Source organism: Heteronotia binoei, chromosome 17 (genome assembly GCF_032191835.1).
Source record: "Heteronotia binoei isolate CCM8104 ecotype False Entrance Well chromosome 17, APGP_CSIRO_Hbin_v1, whole genome shotgun sequence".
Lineage (NCBI taxonomy): Eukaryota > Metazoa > Chordata > Lepidosauria > Squamata > Gekkonidae > Heteronotia > Heteronotia binoei.
This window is the reverse complement of record NC_083239.1, coordinates 46,737,735-46,757,792: the sequence shown is the minus strand read 5'-3', so window position 1 is coordinate 46,757,792 and position 20,058 is coordinate 46,737,735. Positions and strand designations below refer to the sequence as shown.

At 50.2% G+C, this 20,058-nt stretch overlaps 2 protein-coding genes across 2 annotated transcripts in view; both read right to left on the bottom strand.

The window, feature by feature from the left end:
• LOC132585866 (apolipoprotein C-II-like) overlaps positions 1 to 5,151 on the bottom strand; it is a 10,364-nt gene extending 5,213 nt beyond the window's left edge. The window contains exons 1-2 of the mRNA XM_060257743.1: positions 5,116 to 5,151; positions 3,350 to 3,542 (exon numbers count right to left, since the gene is read on the bottom strand). Coding sequence (XP_060113726.1) covers positions 3,350 to 3,542; positions 5,116 to 5,151 — 229 coding nt within the window. The remainder of the gene's footprint in view (positions 1 to 3,349; positions 3,543 to 5,115) is intronic.
• A 90-nt stretch (positions 5,152 to 5,241) lies between these two features.
• Positions 5,242 to 18,747, bottom strand: LOC132585865 (serine protease 1-like). Its single transcript, XM_060257742.1, has 5 exons — positions 18,708 to 18,747; positions 16,593 to 16,764; positions 12,912 to 13,171; positions 6,845 to 6,981; positions 5,242 to 5,396 (listed from the first exon to the last, which is right to left on the bottom strand). The coding sequence occupies exons 1-5, from the start codon at positions 18,745 to 18,747 to the stop codon at positions 5,247 to 5,249; spliced, it is 759 nt and encodes a 252-aa protein (XP_060113725.1). The 3' UTR covers positions 5,242 to 5,246.
• Positions 18,748 to 20,058: the final 1,311 nt, after the last annotated feature.

The following is a 20,058-nucleotide window of genomic DNA, read 5'->3' as shown; positions in this document are numbered from 1 at the left end:
ATGCATTGTAGCCAATCAGATTTGGCTATATGATGACGTAATTACTGGAGGCAAGTGAGGGCTGTCGCTTTCTTCTTTGCCTTGGAATAAGCACACAGATGATCCCAGCCAATTAGGGACTACATAAAAAACAGGACAGCGGCACAATGCATTGTAGCCACTCAGATTTGGCTATATGATGACATAATTACTGGAGGCAAGTGAGGGCTGTCGCTTTCTTCTTTGCCTTGGAATAAGCACACAGATGATCCCAGCCAATCAGGGACTACATAATGAACAGGACAGCGGCACAATGCATTGTAGCCAATCAGATTTGGCTACATGATGACATAATTACTGGAGGCAAGTGAGGGCTGTCACTTTCTTTTTTGCCATGGAATAAGCACACAGATGATCCCAGCCAATCAGGGACTACATAAAAAACAGGACAGTGGCACAATGCATTGTAGCCACTCAGAGTTGGCTATATGATGACATAATTACTGGAGGCAAGTGAGGGCTGTCGCTTTCTTCTTTGCCTTGGAATAAGCACACAGATGATCCCAGCCAATCAGGGACTACATAATAAACAGGACAGCAGCACAATGCATTGTAGCCAATCAGATTTGGCTACATGATGATGTAATTACTGGAGGCAAGTGAGGGCTGTCACTTTCTTCTTGGCCTTGGAATAAGCACACAGATGATCCCAGCCAATCAGGGACTACATAATAAACAGGACAGCGGCACAATGCATTGTAGCCAATCAGATTTGGCTACATGATGACGTAACTACTGGAGGCAAGTGAGGGCTGTCACTTTCCTCTTCGCCTTGGAATAAGCACACAGATGATCCCAGCCAATCAGGGACTACATAAAAAACGGGACAGAGGCACAATGCATTGTAGCCACTTAGATTTGACTATTTGATGCCATTACCGGAGGCAAGTGAAGGCCATTGGAAGCGAAGGCCATGTAAATGAACAGGTAAATGTTATTTTGCAAAGAGATGCAGGAAAATAATTGGAAATCATCACAATAAAAATGGTGTGCCATTTCTAGGGTTGCCAGGCCCAGCTTCACATGAGTCTCTCCCCCAGCACTCCCCCTGGAGGCTGGCGGGGGACTTCCTGGTAGCAAAAGGAGGCCTGCGTCATCAGATGTCACTTCCAGCATGCACTGGAAGTGACATCATTATGTCGCTGGCAATGCCAGGACTCTCTGGTATTTGGGCAAAACCTCTATGGTATAAAATGACTTCTACCGTAGAGTTTATGTGGGCAAAGAGCGCATTCCACCATAGAGTTTATTTGGGCAAAACAGAGCGCCCCTGTAGCAGTGGCAGAGAGCAAGAGAATCCGAGAGCACCTTAAGACTAACACAATTTGTGGCAGGGAGGAGGTTTCGGGAGTCATTCAGTGCTCACTTCGTCAGATACTCTGACCGATTTCCCACTCGCCTTGTTCCGGTCTCGTTGGTCCTTTTCCCTGCGGGGCTGCGGCTGGATTTCGCACAAGCTGCCCGAGCCGGCGAATTGCCCTGCCCCTTTTCAAATCCCCTTCGCGGCAGACAGAAACCTGTTTTCGGAGGATCCTGCCTGCTGCGGAGGGAACTTGAAGAGAGGCGGAGCAACTTGCTGTTCCAGGGCAGTTTGTGCGAAATCTGGCAGCAGCCCCGCGGAGAAAAGGAGAGCGAGAGCAGTGTAGGGTTAGTGGGAAATCGGTCTCTGTGTTGTCCCCATGTTGCTGTCGATGCGGGATGTTACTTCCGGTGAATGCTGGGAGCAGGGGGTCGTTTTGTAGAAAAAGAAGTGCCGGAGCTCATTAGCACAACTCATTTGCATATGCCACACACCCCTGACATCACTGGATGGTGTATTCAATTCGAGCAGCTCGGCATCTACCTTCAAATTCTTTTTGAATTAGAATTGTCATGGTAAAACTTTCCTCCCATCATGCATTTTAAATTGCTTTCTCCTACGTGGTCACAGGGGCAGGATGAAGATTTCCAGCTCTCGCTTTATCTGTTTGGGTTATTTTCTCATTTTTTTCTAATCGTAGAGTCTGTCAAATCGTAGAGTTCAGCAAAATTCTCACAGGGGGTTTGAAGAATGGAGCCCAGAAGCAAGCATTGGGGGGTGAGGGAGAGAAAGAAAGAGCACAATAAAATGTAGAGGTTCTGTGAGCTTCTGCCCAAAATGAGGCCTGACAGAGTAGACAATGCTGACCTTGAAGGACCAAAGGTATAAGGCAGCTTTATGTGTGAGAGAAGGGCTATGGCTTAGTGGCAGAGTCTCTGCTTGGCATGCAGAAGGTCCCCGGTTCAATCCCCAGCATCTCCAGTTGAAAGAACCAGGCAGGAGGTGATGGGAAAGATCTCAGCCTGAGACCCTGGAGAGCCTTGAAGTGGGGCTGTAGCTCAGTGGGAGAGCCTCTGCTTGGCATGCAGAAGGTCCCAGGTTCAATCCCTGGCATCTGCAGTTGAAAGGACTAGGCAGGAGGTGATGGGAAAGATCTCAGCCTGAGACCCTGGAGAGCCTTGAAGTGGGGCTGTAGCTCAGTGGGAGAGCCTCTGCTTGGCATGCAGAAGGTCCCAGGTTCAATCCCTGGCATCTCCACTTAAAAGGACCAGGCAAGAAGTGATAGGACAGACCTCAACCTGAGACCCTGGAGGGCTATGAAGTGAGGCTGTAGCTCAGTGGTAGAGCGTCTGCCTGGCATGCAGAAGGTCTCAGATTCAATCCCCGGCATCTCCAGTTAAAAGGACCAGGCAGGAGGTGATGGGACAGACCTCAGCCTGAGAGCCTGGAGGGCCATGAAGTGGGGCTGTAGCTCAGTGGTAGAGCGTCTGCTTGGCATGCAGAAGGTCCCAGGTTCAATCCTCAGCATCTCCAGTTAAAAGGACCAGGCAGGAGGTGATGGGACAGACCTCAGCCTGAGACCCTGGAGGGCCATGAAGTTGGCCGTAGCTCAGTGGCAGAGCATCTGCCTGGTATGCAGAAGGTCCCAGCTTCAATCCTCGGCATCTCCAGTTAAAAGGACCAGGCAGGAAATGATGTGAAGTACTTCAGCCTGAGAACCTGGAAGGGCCACGGCCAGTCTGAATGGACAATTCTGGCCGTGCTCGACCAGCAGTCTTATCCAAGGCATCTTTGTGTGTTCATTTAGTCAGGACTGGGCGTTCATGGAAACCTTACCAAGTTAACACCACTCAGCTCTGGGCTGGCGGGGGGTGGGGGGTGCAAGACCGAAGCCTGACTGAGATATTTTACTCCTCTCTTCCTGAGAACAACACTCTGACTTGCAACAGCTTTGACGTTGGTTACAAAAGTGAGAAAACCCAAAGCACGCATCATCTTTCCAGGAACTACCTGACAGACGTTTCCTGTCTTGGTGAGAGGAAGTCAGTTTCACACCCGAGAAGATGCTTTCTCCATCACCCATATAAAAGTGTCGGGAATTCCCTGAGATGTTATCACCTGCCTGCCCCCCATCCAGCTTCTGTGCCTTAAACAGCCCTCGAACAGCCCCATTCTGCGAAACCCTGGGGGGCTTTGTGTGTTTCTAAAAGACGCAAGACAGCCCAAAAGGCAGAAGGGCACTGTCTTGCCTATCAGCACATCTCCAAGACAAACCACACTGGTTGAATTTCTTCCCGCCAGCCAATAGAAGACACAACACCTCTCTAGAGCAGGGGTGTCAAACATGCGGCCTGGGGGACGAATCGGGCCCTCGGAGGGCTCCTATCAGGCCCCCAAGCAACTGGCTCTTGTCTGCTTCCTTCTCCCTCCCTCTCGCTTCCTTCTGAATCTCAGCTTGCTTTACACAAGGCTTGCTCAGTTGCACAGGAGCTACAGAACAAAACCTCAATTTTCTCCATTGGTTGAGGCTCCCCCCCCCGTTCCCCTGGGAGGGAGGGAAAGAGCCAGAGCTTCCTTTGCCCAGTCTCTGGATCCCAGGGGAGAGATACAAATAAAGCACCTTTAAGACCAACGAGTGATAATGTTTTAAGTATGTTTTATCTTAAGGTGTGTGTTTTTTTAGTCGTGTTTCTCTGTGTCCTTTTAAAAGTTTGTGTTTCTGCTTCCTGGTCTTAAATAGGAACACACATGGTCTGGCCCGACATGGCCTGGAGTGACAAGGTCTCATTTCTATCAGATCTGGCCCTCATAACAAATGAGTTTGACACCCCTGCTCTAGTAAAAAGAGATGTGGGGGATCCCCCTTTAAGCTGCCATGGTTTTTTTTCTCTTTTTTTAAACCTGTATCTCTTCTTCTGCCCTTAAGGACAGCCTGATACATAGAAATTAAGGCCAATGAAAAGAAGGGAGGGAGGAGGAAGAAGACTGCAGATTTATACCCTGCCCTTCTCTCTGAATCAGAGACTCAGAGCGGCTTACAATCTCCTATATCTTCTCCCCCCACAACAGACACCCTGTGAGGTAGGTGCGGCTGAGAGAGCTCTCCCAGAAGCTGCCCTTTCGAGGACACAGCCCTGCAGTTGGCCCACAATCTCCTTTGTCTTCCTCCCCCACAACAGACACCCTGTGAAGCGCGTGGGGCTGAGAGGGCTCTCACAGCAGCTGCCTTTCAAGGACAACCTCTGCCAGAGCTATGGCTGACCCAAGACCATCCCAGCAGCTGCAAGTGGAGGAGTGGGGAATCAAACCCTGTTCTCCCAGATAGGAAGGAAGGAAGGAGGGGAGGGAAGGAAGGAGGGAGAAGGAAGGAAAATGAAATACTGTACATAATCATTAGATTGTTCTTTTCAGAATATCACAGAGAGAGTTGGAGACAATTAAAACGGTGATCTCTCCTGGCATTGACTGCTCATGAATCTTCAGTGCAGTCGGACAAACACACATCACTGAAAACCTCCTCCGACCCCACCCCCCTCCAAATAATACACAAACAACAAGGAAGGACAGTGTTGTGTTTTATTTCTAAACACAAGGATGTGGCATCAGTTCCCCTTCTTTGTTGGGGGATACCGACTCATTTCAACGTGGCACCAGTTTCACCATGCCCACCCCCCTCCCCAAAGGATCCTGGGATTGTAATTTTGGGGGAGTGATGTAAATCTGTACCCTCCCTCCCAGAATTATAGCTCCCAGGCCCCAAGAAGAGAGGGAAGGACCTGGAACCAGTTTTTGCTGTAGACATGGCCGAGCATTCGGGTGTTCTCCTCTCTCCCTTCTTTGAAGCAGATGGTTAAACCGTTTCAAGGAACGCCACCCCTTTTCAGTGGTGCGAATGCAAGAGGGTTTCTCAGTTGTTTGCAATCACCTCTTCTACCCAGGCCCTGTAGTTACACACCGGCGCATAAACGCCAGGGTAGTTTTTCTGGGCACAGCCCCTTCCCCAGGACACCACACCTGACAATTTCCCGTTGCACACCAGTGGGCCTCCGGAGTCTCCCTGCAAGCAAAGACAAAAGATTAATCTCCTGGCCCAGTTAAAATCAAGAGTCTCCCCACTCCCCGCTTTGTGGAACACGGTTTTCTCTTCCATCAGCCACTCAGTACCTACCTGCCTAGGTTTGCCAATCCCCAGGTGGGGAACAGGAGAGAACTGTGTTCTACTAAAGAATAAATCAGTTATGTGAAGTTGTTTCTGAACAATGCCGAAACCCTTCGCAGAATATACTTCTGGAAACGAGATGCAATCAATGCAGGATGTCTCGTTATCTTCTGTGCTTAGCGCTACATCGTTTATAACGCACAACAAGCATCCTTGCAGTTTACAATATACATTTACATAAAGGCAGTGGCCAGTTTACAATTTAATGAAAGAGCCCACTCAGAACAAAGACTCCAAAAGGTGCAAAGTCCTGGTAGATGCGAAGAAGCCTCTCCAAAGAGGCTTGGCTTTATTTACTAGCTTCCCCTAAGTACATAGAAAACCTCACCCCCTGTTTGTATGTGACCCGAATGTGCAGGGTTTTAAAAATATTATTATTATTATTATTATTATTATTATTATTATTATTATTATTATTATTATTATTATTATTATTATTATTATTATTATTATTATTATTATTATTATTATTATCTATACCCTACAGCCATTTTTCAGAATTATATAACACGATGGCGTAATTCCGGACCGTGCCATCCTGAAACTGGGATGTATAGGCCATATTTCCCATCGTCTCCTGCTTTGGCATCTCGGAGGAGAGAACTACATCAAATCTTTCATTCCGTTAAGCTAGCTTTTGGGATGCAGAGGTTTTGAAATCACATCGTAAGCATTCAGAAACAGAATCATAGAATGACTCTGGATGTATTAGTGTGTGTGTGTGTGTGTCACTCTCTCAGTCCAAATATTCCTTCTAGACCAAACTGTGGCTTCCCCACTGGCCAACTTGGAGAAGGCATTTCTCTCTTTAAATCACTTCTCTGAGCCAAGCCAGGTGGCAGTTTGGAGGATGCATTTAAAGTTGCTTTCTTTCCACCTCTCCCCATCTATTCCTCCCTCCCTTCCTCCCTCCTTCCTTCCTCCCCCTCCTTCCTCCCTTCCTCCCCCTCCTTCCTTCCTCCCTCCCTCCCCCCTCCTTCCTTCCTTCCACCCTCCCTCACTTCCCTCCTCCCTCCCTCCCTCCCTCCCTCCCTCCCTTCCTTCCTTCCTTCCTTCCTTCCTTCCTTCCTTCCTTCCTTCCTTCCTTCCTTCCTTCCTTCCTTCCTTTCTTCCTTCCTTCCTTCCTTCCTTCCTTCCTTCCTTCCTCCCTCCCTCCCTCCCTCCCTCCTCCCTCCTTCCCTGCTCCCAAACATCTAATGTTTATTCTATTTGGCTCTTACATTAAGCAAGTTTGGCCAACCCTGGTCTAAACCCACCTGTATCAACACACCTGATCCTTTTCTTACCTGGCAGGAATCTTTGCCTCCCTCAGTGTATCCAGCACAGAACATATTAGAGGTGATTTGGCCTGGATAGGAAGCCTGGCAGGTAGATGTGGACAGAATGGGCACATTCAAGCATTGCAGGTTGTCTGGGTAGATAACTGGAACAGAGAAAGGCCCATTGGTGCAAAGGCTAATCCGATTCCAACCTATTGCAGAGTCCTGCTGAACTACCAAGCAGCGGCTGAGCAATTGGGACTGCAAGTGCAACCAACCCGTTGGTTCAAGCGTATCTGCAACTCTGCAGAAACAGAGACCAATTTTGCACTAGGGCTTGTGCCAGGTAAGCGGCCCCATGGCGCAGAGTGGTAAAGCAGCAGTCCCCCCATGGGAGTCGTGACCAGACCTCCTCTCGTTTCAATGAAATTCTTGCCTTTGATGCTTTGCCCTGGAGAGACCAGGAGATCATGACTGCCTTTTGGCACTGCCCTGGGGGATACCCATGACGCCGAGTGTTGAAGCTGCAGTACTGCAGACCTAAGCTCTGCTCACAACCTGAGTTCTATCCCAGCAAAAGCTGGTTCAGGTAGCCGGCCCAAGATTGACTCAGCCTTCCATCCTTCTGAGGTCGGTAAAATGAGTCTCCAGCTTGCTGAAGGGAAAGTGTAGATGACTGGGGAAGGCAATGGCAAACCACCCCGTAAAAAATCTGCCGTGAAAACGTGAAAGCAACGTCACCCCAGAGTCGGAAACGACTGGTGCTCGCACAGGGGACCTTTCCTTTCCTTGTTCCAGCCGGAGAGCCCTTTTGCTCCCGGTGCTTCTCTCAGTTTTCGCACAAGCTGCCCGGGAGCTGTGAGTTGGCGCGCCACTTCTCCGCAGCAAGCAGAAACCACTTGTAAGAGGATTTTGCTTGCTGCGGGAAAGCGGCATGCCGACTTGCAGCTCCGGGGCAGCTTGTGCAAAAACTGAGACCGATTTCCCACTAACCTTACCTGGCTCTCACTCTCCTCTGCAGGGCTTCTGTCGCATTTCGCGACTCGCTCTGCCTCTTTCGCGCAGCAAGCAAGATCCTCTAAAAGTCCGTTTCTGTTTGCCACGCGAAAAAGGCGAAGCGAGTTGCAGCCCCGGGGCAGATAGTGTGAAATCTGGCAGAAGCCCCACAGAGAAGAGGAGTGTGAGAGCGAGGTAAGGTTAGTGGGAAATCGATCCCAGAGAAGTGCCGGGAACAAAAGGGCTCTCCACCCAGAACAAGCCTAGTGCGAAATCGGTCAGAGATGAGGATCCGCTGTTGATTAAGCGATGGAAATTATTTAACGAGTTAGTAGTGTGGGACACTGGGAGGGCGCTACGTCACTCTAAGAGTGAATAGGAGTTATCTCCTTGACTAGGATGCCTCTCTTTGTCAGCTTCTGGGAGAGCTTTCTCAGCCCCACCCTCCTCACAGGATGTCTGTTGTGGGGGAAGAAGATAAAGGAGGTTGTGAGCCGCTCTGAGTCTCTGATTCAGAGAGAAGGGCGGGGTATAAATCTTCAGTTTTCTTCCACCTCTTCTCAGCCCCACCCACCTCACAGGGTGTCTGTTGTGAGGGGAGAAGATATAGGAGATTGTGAGTCGCTCTGAGTCAGAGAGATGGTGGGGTATAAATCTGCAGTCTTCTTCCACTTCTTCTCAGCCCCACACACCTCACATAGTGTCTGTTGTGGGGGGAGAAGATATAGGAGACTCTTACAGGAGTTGTCCTTGAAAAGGAAGCTGCTGTGAGAGCCCTTTCAGCCCCATCCACCTCACAGGGTGTCTGTTGTGGGGGGAGAAGATATAGGAGATTGTAAGCCACTCTGAGTCTCTGATTCAGAGAGAAGGGCGGGGTATAAATCTGTAGTCTTCTTTCACTTCTTCTCAGCCCCACCCACCTCACAGGGTGTCTGTTGTGGGGGAAGAAGATATAGGAGATTGTGAGCCCCTCTGAGCCTCTGATTCAGAGAGAAGGGCAGGGTATAAATCTGCAGTCTAGTTCCACTTCTTCTCAGCCCCACCCACCTCACAGTGTGTCTGTTGTGAGGGGAGAAGAGATAGGAGATTGTGAGCCGCTCTGAGACTCTGATTCAAAGAGAAGGGCGGGGTATAAATCTATGTTGGTCTTCTTCACCTGGGAGCTGTCCTCTGACCCCTCCTCTCCCCTTGATCTCTCCCTCTTTTCACATGGTCTTCCCACAGATTCCCCAGAGACGCATGTAGAGGCAAAGCCCTCATCCTCCCACATACAGGATGCCAGACAAGCTGGCCATTTGTGACTGGAAAAGCACTATTTAGATTAGACTCTTCTCTCATCTTTTGACTGCAACCTGCACATGAACCAGATCTACTCGAATAAATGCACGTTTTACCTTTTTCGCAATATACTTCTTGGGAGATTTATTTATTCCACTCGGTATCATGCTTCTGTGACACAGCAAAACTCTGCTACATGAACCAAATATCCCAGCAATCAGGGCTGGAATCCTAGCAGGAGCTCCTTTGCATATTAGGCCACACACCCCTGATGCAGACAATCCTCCTAGAGCTTAAAAAAAATCCAAAGGGATCTGTTGAGGCTGGGTGAGTGGGCGTCAACGTGGCAGATGCGGTTCAATGTGGCCAAGTGCAAAGTAATGCACATTGGGGCTAAGAATCCCAGCTACAAATACAAGTTGATGGGGTGTGAACTGGCAGAGACTGATCAAGAGAGAGATCTTGGGGTCATGATAGATAACTCACTGAAAGTGTCAAGACAGTGTGCGTTTGCAATAAAAAAGGCCAATGCCATGCTGGGAATTATTAGGAAGGGAATTGAAAACAAATCAGCCAGTATCATAATGCCCCTGTATAAATCGATGGTGCGGTCTCATTTGGAGTACTGTGTGCAGTTCTGGTCGCCGCACCTCAAAAAGGATATTATAGCTTTAGAGAAGGTGCAGAGAAGGGCAACTAGAATGATTAAAGGGCTGGAGCACTTTCCCTATGAAGAAAGGTTGAAACGCTTGGGACTCTTTAGCTTGGAGAAACGTCGACTGCGGGGTGACATGATAGAGGTTTACAAGATAATGCATGGAATGGAGAAAGTAGAGAAAGAAGTACTTTTCTCCCTTTCTCACAATACAAGAACTCGTGGGCATTCGATGAAATTGCTGAGCAGACAGGTTAAGACGGATAAAAGGAAGTACTTCTTCACCCAAAGGGTGATTAACATGTGGAATTCACTGCCACAGGAGGTGGTGGCGGCCACAAGTATAGCCACCTTCAAGAGGGGTTTAGATAAAAATATGGAGCACAGGTCCATCAGTGGCTATTAGCCACAGTGTATGGAGCACAGGTCCATCAGTGGCTATTAGCCACAGTGTATGGAGCACAGGTCCATCAGTGGCTATTAGCCACAGTGTATGTGTGTATATAACATTTTTTGCCACTGTGTGACACAGAGTGTTGGACTTGATGGGCCGTTGGCCTGATCCAACATGGCTTCTCTTATGTTCTTATGTTCTTAATAGCCTTGTAAGCTCTTGCGGGATTGGCTACATCGGGGGGTTGTGGCCTAATATGCAAAGGCGCTCCTGCTAGAATTCTACCCCTGCCAATAATAAGCAGTAAGATCGCCAACTGGTTTTTGTTTTGCTAAGGCCCTGGAGCCCGAAAAACAAATTGCAATCTTACTGGTAGCTCGGTAAAAAAACTTCCATTGCTTAATCATCTGCCTTTGAGCAACTGATGTGAACTCTCGTTTCTTGAAGAAGAAGAAGATATTGGATTTATATCCCGCCCTCCACTCCGAAGAGTCTCAGAGCGGCTCACAATCTCCTTTACCTTCCTCCCCCACAACAGACACCCTGTGAGGTGGGTGGGGCTGGAGAGGGCTCTCACAGCAGCTGCCCTTTCAAGGACAACCTCTGCCAGAGCTGTGGCTGACCCACGGCCATTCCAGCAGGTGCAAGTAGAGGAGTGGGGAATCAAACCCGGTTCTCCCAGATAAGAGTCCACACACTTAACCACTACACCAAACTGGCTCTCGTCTGTCTTGCTGTCTCTGTGGCTGAATGGGTTCGGTTTATCACATGACATCAGGGGTCCCTTTCCTCTCTCTCGGGCTTTTTTTTTGGCAGCAGGAACTCCTTTGCATAATAGGCCACACACCCCTGATGTAGACAATCCGCCAAGAGCTTACAATAGGCTTTTTACTAAGAGCCCTGTAAACTCCAGGAGGATTGGCTACGTCTGCTCCGAAAAAAAGCCCTGGTTATATATCCATTTATCTGTAAAGGCTGCCCCAACAGATCTCAGGGATTATCACTTGGTGATGCTGATGCGGAAACCTGAAATTGTCCACCACAACCCCAGATCCTTCCCCCTCTAAATCTCAGCCAGATTAGATCCCATCATCTTGTACAGGAAATTAAGGGAAGGGGGTTTGGCCTGACATGCATTATTTTGCACTTACAAGGCTTTTTTGTAGCAGGAACTCCTTTGCATATTAGGCCACACACCTCTGAAGTAGCCAATCTTCCAAGAGCTTACAGTAGGCCCTGTAAGAAGAGCCCTGTAAGCTCTTGGAGGATTGGCTACCTCAGGGGTGTGTGGCCTAATATGCAAAGGAGTTCCTGCTACAAAAAAAGCCCTGCCTCTCTTGTACATTCCCCTCCTCTGTCTGAGCCTAAAAGGAGGCATCATTTCCATCAAAGCTTACGGCAACATGGCTATAAAATACAAGAAAAGCCCAGGGGCTCCTCACCCCTTCCTGGGACCCCAGGAAAGCACCTAGTTGGCCTGCCTCCTCCACCCACCGGCCACTACCCCTGCCCACCACCACCGCTGCCACTGCCCGCCCCTCCATCCCTTTCCCTTTGCCTCCCTCTGTGGCTCCATGCCTCAGCGCCTCCCCCCTCCCCGCTGCGCCTCCTCCTCCACTGCCGCTGACTCCTCCCCTCCTCACTTCCTGGACGGGAGAGGAGTCAGCGGCAGTGGGGCCACTCTTTCAGGATGCTTGTCTTGACAGACTGTGAGCTCGGCCCAGCTCCGCGGCACAGTTTTGCCTGCCAATCGAGTGATCGGGCAGGGGGACGAGGGCTTTAGATAGCTGGAATGTGATGCTAGAGCTGGTTCTGGCATTGAAATCGACGTGGGGTGGGGAAGGGTCAGGAGGTAGGCGGAGGTGATGGCAGGGAGGGGGAGGAGGCATGGTGGGGAGAGGAGGAGGTGCGGGGGAAGGAGAAGGAGGTGTGGGGGGGAAGCATGGAGCCGGGGGGGGGGGAAGGCGCGGGGAGTATTTTTTTTGGGGGGGGGGGTGCCAGGCAGTGAGTCTGCCTAGGGTGCCATGGGGCATTGGGAAAAGCCCCAGGGTAACAAAAAACTAGAATACTTAACAACACTTTAGAGTTTTAAAGCAATGTCCCCGCTTTCCTTTGGATTGAGCCTAGGAGTAGAGGGATCATATTTCAATCCAAAGGAAGGCGATAGATGTCGCAACAGCTAGAATATATATATATATATATTTCCCCTTTTGGAATGTACTTCAGGAAAGGGGACATTGCTTTGAGATTTATGCGAGCTGAAGACTAAAAGGCTACCCGAAACCAGATATTATCGATCACCAGTCCAGCTTTGTTTCTTTAAGGTGATCAAGTCTGAAGTAGCCAGAGAAGAATATTGTTGGCCGAGCCACATTTTTGAACTGGCTTGATATTTATTTCATAGAATCATAGAGTTGGAAGTGGCCTCCAGGGTCATCTAGTCCAACCCCCTGCACAATGCAGGAAATTCACAAATACCACCCCCTAAATTCACAGGATTTAAGAGCAACCCGCTTTTGTACTGTTTACTGCACTGTGTTACACTGCTTGTTGTGTTACTTACTTGTTAGTAGAATTTTCCTTGTCAGAGTGAGCTTTGTTATTTTACATGTTCTCAATCACTGATGTCTAAAAACTTTAAAGAGTGGTTAAGTGTTCTATTGTTACCCTGGGGCTTTTCTTGTATTTTATAGCCACGTAATCACCCCAGGTCTCCTTTGCTTGTTGATTACAGCAACATGGGGCGGAGTGACACATCTTCCGTGACTCACCTCCCATTGTCCGAGTGTTTCCCCAGCCTGAGACGAGACAGGTGTCCCCAGCCACTGGGCAGCTTTGAGAAACGTCGATGGGTTGCACAAAGGCGCTGAAACTGGCCGGCTGGGCCAGTTTGATGAGCATGAAATCGTGGTCGATGGTGCGCGCGTTGTACTGAGGGTAGCGGATGGCTTTCTCCACCTGGATGCGCTGCTCCGTACCTTCCTCGAGGGAAGTGTCGTGCTCGCCAAGGTGCGCGACGAGTATGCGGGGGCTGTAAAAAAAAAAAAGCCGATCGATGAACAGACAAAAGGTTCTGCTGGATCAGACCAGTGGCCCGGTTGACCTTGCAGTCTGGCCAACCAGGACCGATTTCCCACTCACCTGACGCCGCTCTCGCGTTCCTCTTCTCAGCTCGCCTTCCTTCCGATTTCTGCCCTGGGGATGCAGCTATCGTTGGCTTTTTTGTGCGGCAAATGGGAACTGGTTTTTAGAGGTTTCTGTTTGCCACGCGAAAAAGTCGATGCTAGCTGCAGTCCTGGGACAGATAGTGTGAAATTGGAAGGAAGCCCCGCTGAGAAGAGGAACGTGAGAATGGCGTAAGGTGAGTGGGAAATCGGTCCAAGTGTCTCTGGAAGTCTCAGAAGCTGGGGCACAAAAGTCCCTGTGGGTTATGCATTGGCAACCCGCAGGGCTTTTTTGGGAGCAGGAATTCCTTTGCAAATTAGGCCACACACCCCTGATGTAGCCAATCCTCCTGGAGCTCACAGTAGGCCCTGTACGAAGAGCCTTGTAAGCTCTTTGAGGATTGGCTAATCAAGGGGGTGTGGCCTAATATGCAAAGGAGTTCTTGCTTCAAAAAAAGCCCTGGCAACTGGTGTTTAGAGATATACTGCCTCTGGACATGGAGGTTCCATTCAGCCAACATCTGGTTTAGTACTAATAAACCACTAATAAATTAGGTGAGATTTGAGTCCAGTAGCATTTTAGAGACAAGATGTGATTTAGCGTATAAACTTTTGAGAGTCAAAGTTCCTGTAATCAGACATGAGCAATGGCGATCTCGGAGTCCTTCTTCCTAATTAGTGGGTGGGAGGGGGGTAGTAAAGAATGCTTGTTGGCAGAGGTGGAATTCTAGCAGGAGCTCCTTTGCATATTAGGCCACACCCCCGATGTAGCCAATCCTCCAGGAGCTTACAGTAGACCTTGTAACTAAGAGTCCTGTAAGCAGGGGCGGAATTCTAGCAGGAGCTCCTTTGCATATTAGGCCACATCCCCTGATGTAGCCAATCCTCCTGGAGCTTACAAGGCTCTTTTTTGTAAGCTCTTGGGGGATTGGCTACATTAGGGGTGTGTGGCCTAATATGCAAAGGAGCTCCTGCTAGAATTCTACCTCTGCTTGTTGGTCTCTGCCATTTTGGTGTCGTGGCTAAGAACAGACAATAGCAAACCACTTCTGTTTGTCTCTGTCCCGGCCTGGATAGCCCAGATAGCCCAATCTCAGCAGGGTTAGCCCTGGTTAGTGTTTGGATAGAAGACCTCCAAGGGATACCAGGGTCATGACCCAGAGGCAGGCGATGGCCAACCACCTCTGAACGTCTCTTGCCTTGGAAACCCTAAGGGGTCCGTACAACAGCTGCTGCTTGACGTCACTTTCCACCACAAATCTTTGTAAGAAGATATTGGATTTATATCCCGCCCTCCACTCTGAACCTCAGAGTCTCAGAGCGGCTCACAATCTCTTTTATCTTCCTCCCCCACAACAGACACCCTGTGAGGTGGGTGGGGCTAGGAGAGCTCTCCCAGAAGCTACCCCTTCAAGGACAACCTCTGCCAGAGCTATGGCTGACCGAAGGCCATCCCAGCAGGTGCAAGTGGAGGAGTGGGGGAATCAACTCCAGTTCTCCCAGATAATAGCCCGCACACTTCACCACTACACCAAACTGGCTCTCTAAATCTTTGTCATCAATCGGTATTTGCCTAGGATTTGGGGTTGCTTCCCCACTTTGACCAAAGTCTAGCCAAGCAAAAATGGCCAGCAGGGCAGGCCAAAAAAGTCTCCACTCTTTAAAATAAAAAGGCAGTCCCCTGTGCAAGCACCAGCCGTTTCCGACTCTGGGGTGACGTTGCATCACGACATTTTCACGGCAGACTTTTTAAGGGTTGGTTTGCCACTGCCTTCCCCAGTCCTCTACGCTTTCCCCCCAGCAAGCTGGGGACTCGTTTGACCAACCTCGGAAGGATGGAAGGCTGAGTCAACCTCGAGCCGGCTACCTGAACCCAGCTTCCACCGGGATCAAACTCAGGTCGTGAGCAGAGAGCTCAGACTGCAGGACTGCAGCTTTATCACTCTGCACCTTTAACAGAGTTTTAATATGGGAAATGGGCAGGGGAAGCGTTTCATGGCAAGAAGCAGGGCCAGCGCGTGGCAGGCAGTGAGGTAGGGGGCCACCTGGGGCACCAACTCGCCACGGGGGCGAGATTGGGGGCAGGCGCCCCCTTCCCCTCCTCGCTCACGCCGAGAGAGCTCACTTCAGAGGGTAGGGTTGCCAATTCAAGAAATATCTGGGGAATTTGAGGTGGAGCCAGGAGACTTTGGGGGTGGAGCCAGGAGTCATTGGGGGCGGAGCCAGGAGCAAGGGTGTGACAAGCATAATAGAACTCCAAGGGAGTTCTGGCCATCACATTTAAAGGGACTGCACACCTTTGAAATGCCTTCCTTCCATAGGAAATAATGAAGGATAGGGGCACCTTCTTTCGGGGCTCATAGAATTGGACCCCCTGGTGCAATCATTATGAAACTTGGGGGGTATTTTGGGGAAAGGCTGCTTCTGAAGAGGCAGAGGACTGGGAAAGGGGCAGGCCAAGCAATGACATCACTTTTGATTTCATTGTGCCGCGTGTGCAAAGCGTCCTTGGGGGGCAGAACCCCTCGCGCCGGGCCTAGCAGGAAATGACATCGCCCTACCCCATAACTGCTGCAAATCAAACAGATATTAAAAGGAACGGTTCAAAAGTCACTGCTGCTTTTCTCCTCCGAGAAAAACCAGGGTCATGCGATGGCAAACCACCTCTGAACATCTCTTGCCCTTCTGCCCAAATCCCTACATTTGGCACCGTAAGTAAAAATGGGAGGGGGGACGGGGTTGTCTTCCTTCTGCATCTGGTTCCCAGCCAAATCCCTGCTTCTCCGAGAAGCCTGCAGTCAGAGCCGGATTAACAATACCTTATAAATTAACAATAAATTAACAATTACCTTATAAATAAAAGGTAATATAAATAAAAGGTAAAAGGTAATAATAATAACAATTAGGCCAAGTAAGCACCGGCCTATGGGCCCCCATACCTTTAGGGGGGCCGGGCCAGCTTTTCCCCATGGTTTCCCCCCTGCTTGCAGCCCTCCTCGCCTGCACGTGCCGCCAGCAACTGAGCTGCTCTTAGCTCGACTTGCCTGGTGCGGCTGCTGCTGGCGTTGTTGCCCAATTTGTCTCTCTCTGCCTCTCCCCCGCAGCTTTGTCAAAGGGGCTTTGGAGAAGGAGCCTGCAGGCCACAGCAGGGGCCATGGGCAGTTCGGCGGGCGCTCAGACTCGGAGATAATTTGCAAGGGCCCCCTCAATTGCCTAGGAGCCTCCACAGGGTTTAATCCGGCACTGCCTACAGTAGAAAGCTGGAATTCAGTAAGAACTCCTACTCACTCTTTGTAGCAATGGGCCGCGGAGATGACCCAGCGGTCGTTGATTAGGGAGCCTCCGCACCATCGATAACCGTTCCCGTAGGTTAGGAAGACTTGCCAAGGCTGGGAGTGGGCTGGGCACTCGTAGCCTCCAATTATCTTATCATCGTCGCCGCTATTCAGAGGTGTGGCCGCTGCATGATGACAAAACAGGAAGAAGGTAAGGTGGGTAGGAGACAACAGTGGGTAGGAGACCTCAGGAACAAGGTGCAGTGTTGAGAAGGCAAAGCTGACCAAGAGATTAAGAATGGAAGGACATCCGAAGAGCCCTGCTGGATCAGGCCAGTGGTTCATCTTCTAGTTCAACAACCTGCCACACACAGTAGCCAGGCAGTTCTTCTGGAGGGCCAACAGCAGGGCACAGAGGCCAAGGCCTTCATAAGAACATCAGAAGAGCCCTGCGGGATCAGACCAGTGGTCCATCTAGTCCAGCATCCCCTCTCACAGTGGTCCATCTAGTCCAACCAGTCCCTCTGGAGGGCCAACAACAGGCCACAGAGGCCAAGGCCTTCATAAGAACATCAGAAGAGCCCTGCGGGATCAGACCAGTGGTCCATCTAGTCCAGCATCCTGCCTCACACAGTGGCCGACCAGTTCCTCTGGAGGGCCAACAACAGGGCAACAGGGACTTTGGGGGTGGAGCCAGGAGACATTAGGGGGTGGAGCCAGGAACAAGGTTGTGACAAGCACAACTGAACTCCAAAGGGAGTTCTGGCCATCACATTCAAAGGGACCGCACACCTTCTCAATGCCTTCCCTCCATCCGGAAATAATGAAGGATAGGGGCACCTTCCTTGGGGGCTTATAGATTTGGACCCCCTGGTCCAATCCTTTGGAAACTTGGAGGGTGTTTTGGAGAGAGGCACTGGATGCTATGCTGAAAATATGGTGCCTCTAACACAAAAAACAGCTCTACTAGAGCCCCAGATCCCCCCAGATCAATTCTCCATTATACCCTGTGGGAATCAGTTTCCATAGCAGGGAATAATAGAGTGCCCAGCAGACATCTCCCTCCCCTTCCCGCTTTCTGATGACCCTGAAGCGGGGGGAGAACCTCCAAACTGGGGGATCCCCTGCTCCCACCTGGGGATTGGCAACCCTAGTCCAGCCATCCTAAACCAGACCCAACACAATCAGCCACTAGTGAAGCATTTTAATCACTGGCAAAATGCCATCTCTGCCTATCTGGCCTTTAAGTGCAGGTTACTGTCTGACTTGCACTCATACCGGCTGAAACGAAAGTTCCTCATCTCAAAGCAACTATGAAACCGATTTCCCACTCACCTTACGCCGTTTTCACGTTCCAGTGTGGTGTAGTTGTTAAGTGCGTGGACTCTTATCTGGGAGAACCGGGTTTGATTCCCCACTCCTCCACTTGCACCTGCTGGAATGGCCTTGGGTCAGCCATAGCTATCGCAGAGGTTGTCCTTTAAAGGGCAGACTCTTATCCGGGAGAACCAGGTTTGATTCCCCACTCCTCCACTTGCATCTGCTGGAATGGCCTTGGGTCAGCCATAGCTATCGCAGAGGTTGTCCTTTAAAGGGCAGACTTTTATCTGGGAGAACCAGGTTTGATTCCCCACTCTTCCACTTGCACCTGCTGGAATGGCCTTGAGTCAGCCATAGCTCTGGCAGAGGTTGTCTTTTAAAGGGCAGCTGCTGTGAGAGCCCTCTCAGCCCCACCCACCGCACAGGGTGTCTGTTGCGGAGGAAGGAGACAAAGGGGACTGTAAGCCGCTCTGAATCTCTGTTTCAGAGGGAAGGGCAGGGTACAAATCTGCAATTCTTTTTCTTCTCTTCTCAGCGGGGCTTCCTTCTGATTTCACACTATCTGCTCCGGGGCTGCAAGCAACATTTTCGCACAGCAAACAGAAACCTCTAAAAACCAGTTTCTGTTTGCCGCAAGAAAACGCTGACGTTACTTGCAGATAGTGTGAAATCGGAAGGAAGCTCCACGGAGAAGAGGAACATGAGAGCGGCGTAAGGCGAGTGGGAAATCGGTGTGAATCTGATAGTGCCGTAGTTTGCGGAGCGTGCGGGTCTACAAACAACAGGGGGAGAAGGGGGAAGAGATTACCTGCCACACCCAGCAGAATCGCACACAGGAAGATCGCCATTGTCTCAAGAGGCCTCTGCGATCAACCAGTGTCCCTTATATTGGCTTTTTCCCCACCCGCCCCCCTGATCCCACAGCTGTTGGGCTGACAGGCCCAAAATAGAAAGAACAAACTTGCTATCAGGAGTATGACAAAAATAGGTGTCTCTTCCACCTGGCCTGTTCCCTGAAGGAGATGTTTGCTGGAAAGACTTATCTGGAAATAATCCCATAACGTCACATCTTATTCTGTTTTGGAGAGGGTAAGAGTGAGGTTATCAACCTCCGCGAGGTAAGGTAACCAAAAATAAACCGTGAACTAATCACCAGCACAAGGGATTATATTAAATTTGTAGAAGAGTAATTGAAAATTTTCAATATAGTCCAGGGGTGGCCAAACTGTGGCTTGGGAGCCACATGTGGCTCTTTCACACATATTCCGTGGTTCTTGAAGCTCCCACCACCCTGTCAGCCAACTTAGGAAGGCATTTCATAGAATCATAGAGTTGGAAGAGACCTCTAGCATCATCTAGTCCAACCCCCTGCACAATGCAGGGAACTCACAAACACTCCCCCCTAAATTCACAGGATCCTCATTGCTGTCAGATGGCCATCCAGACTCTGTTGAAAAACCTCCAAGAAAGGAGAGCCCACCACCTCCCAAGGAGGAAGCCTGTTCCACTGAGGAACCGCTCTAACGGTCAGGAAGTTCTTCCTAATGTTGAGCTGTAAACTCTTTTGATTTAATTTCAACCGATTGGTTTTGGTCCTACCTTCCGGGGCCACAGAAAACAATTGCACACCATCCTCTATATGACAGCCCTTCAAGTACTTGAAGTACATTTCAAGTACATTTCTCCAAGCCTCTCCAAACCAAGTTAGTTGCTTTCTTTCCACTTCTCCCTCTCCATCTATTTCCCTTCCTTCCTTCCCTCCTTCCTTCCTCCCTCCCTCCCACCTTCCTTCCCTCCTCCCTCCCTCCCTCCTTCCTTCCTTTCTTCCCTCCCTCCTTTCTTCCCTCCCTCCCTCTCCCTCCCTCCTTCCATCCCTCCTTCCTCCCTCCCTCCCTCCTCCCTCCTTCCTTCCTTCCTTCCTTCCTTCCTTCCTTCCTTCCTTCCTTCCTTCCTTCCTTCCTTCCTTCCTTCCTTCCTTCCTTCCTTCCTCCCTCCTTCCTCCCTCCCTCCCTCCTTCCTCCCTCCCTCCTTCCTCCCTTCCTCCTTCCTCCCTCCCTCCCTCCTTCCCTCCTTCCTCCCTCCCTTCCTCCTTCCTTCCTTCCCTCCTTCCTTCCTCCCTCCCTCCCTCCCTCCTTTCAACCTAAACTAGGCCTCCCAGC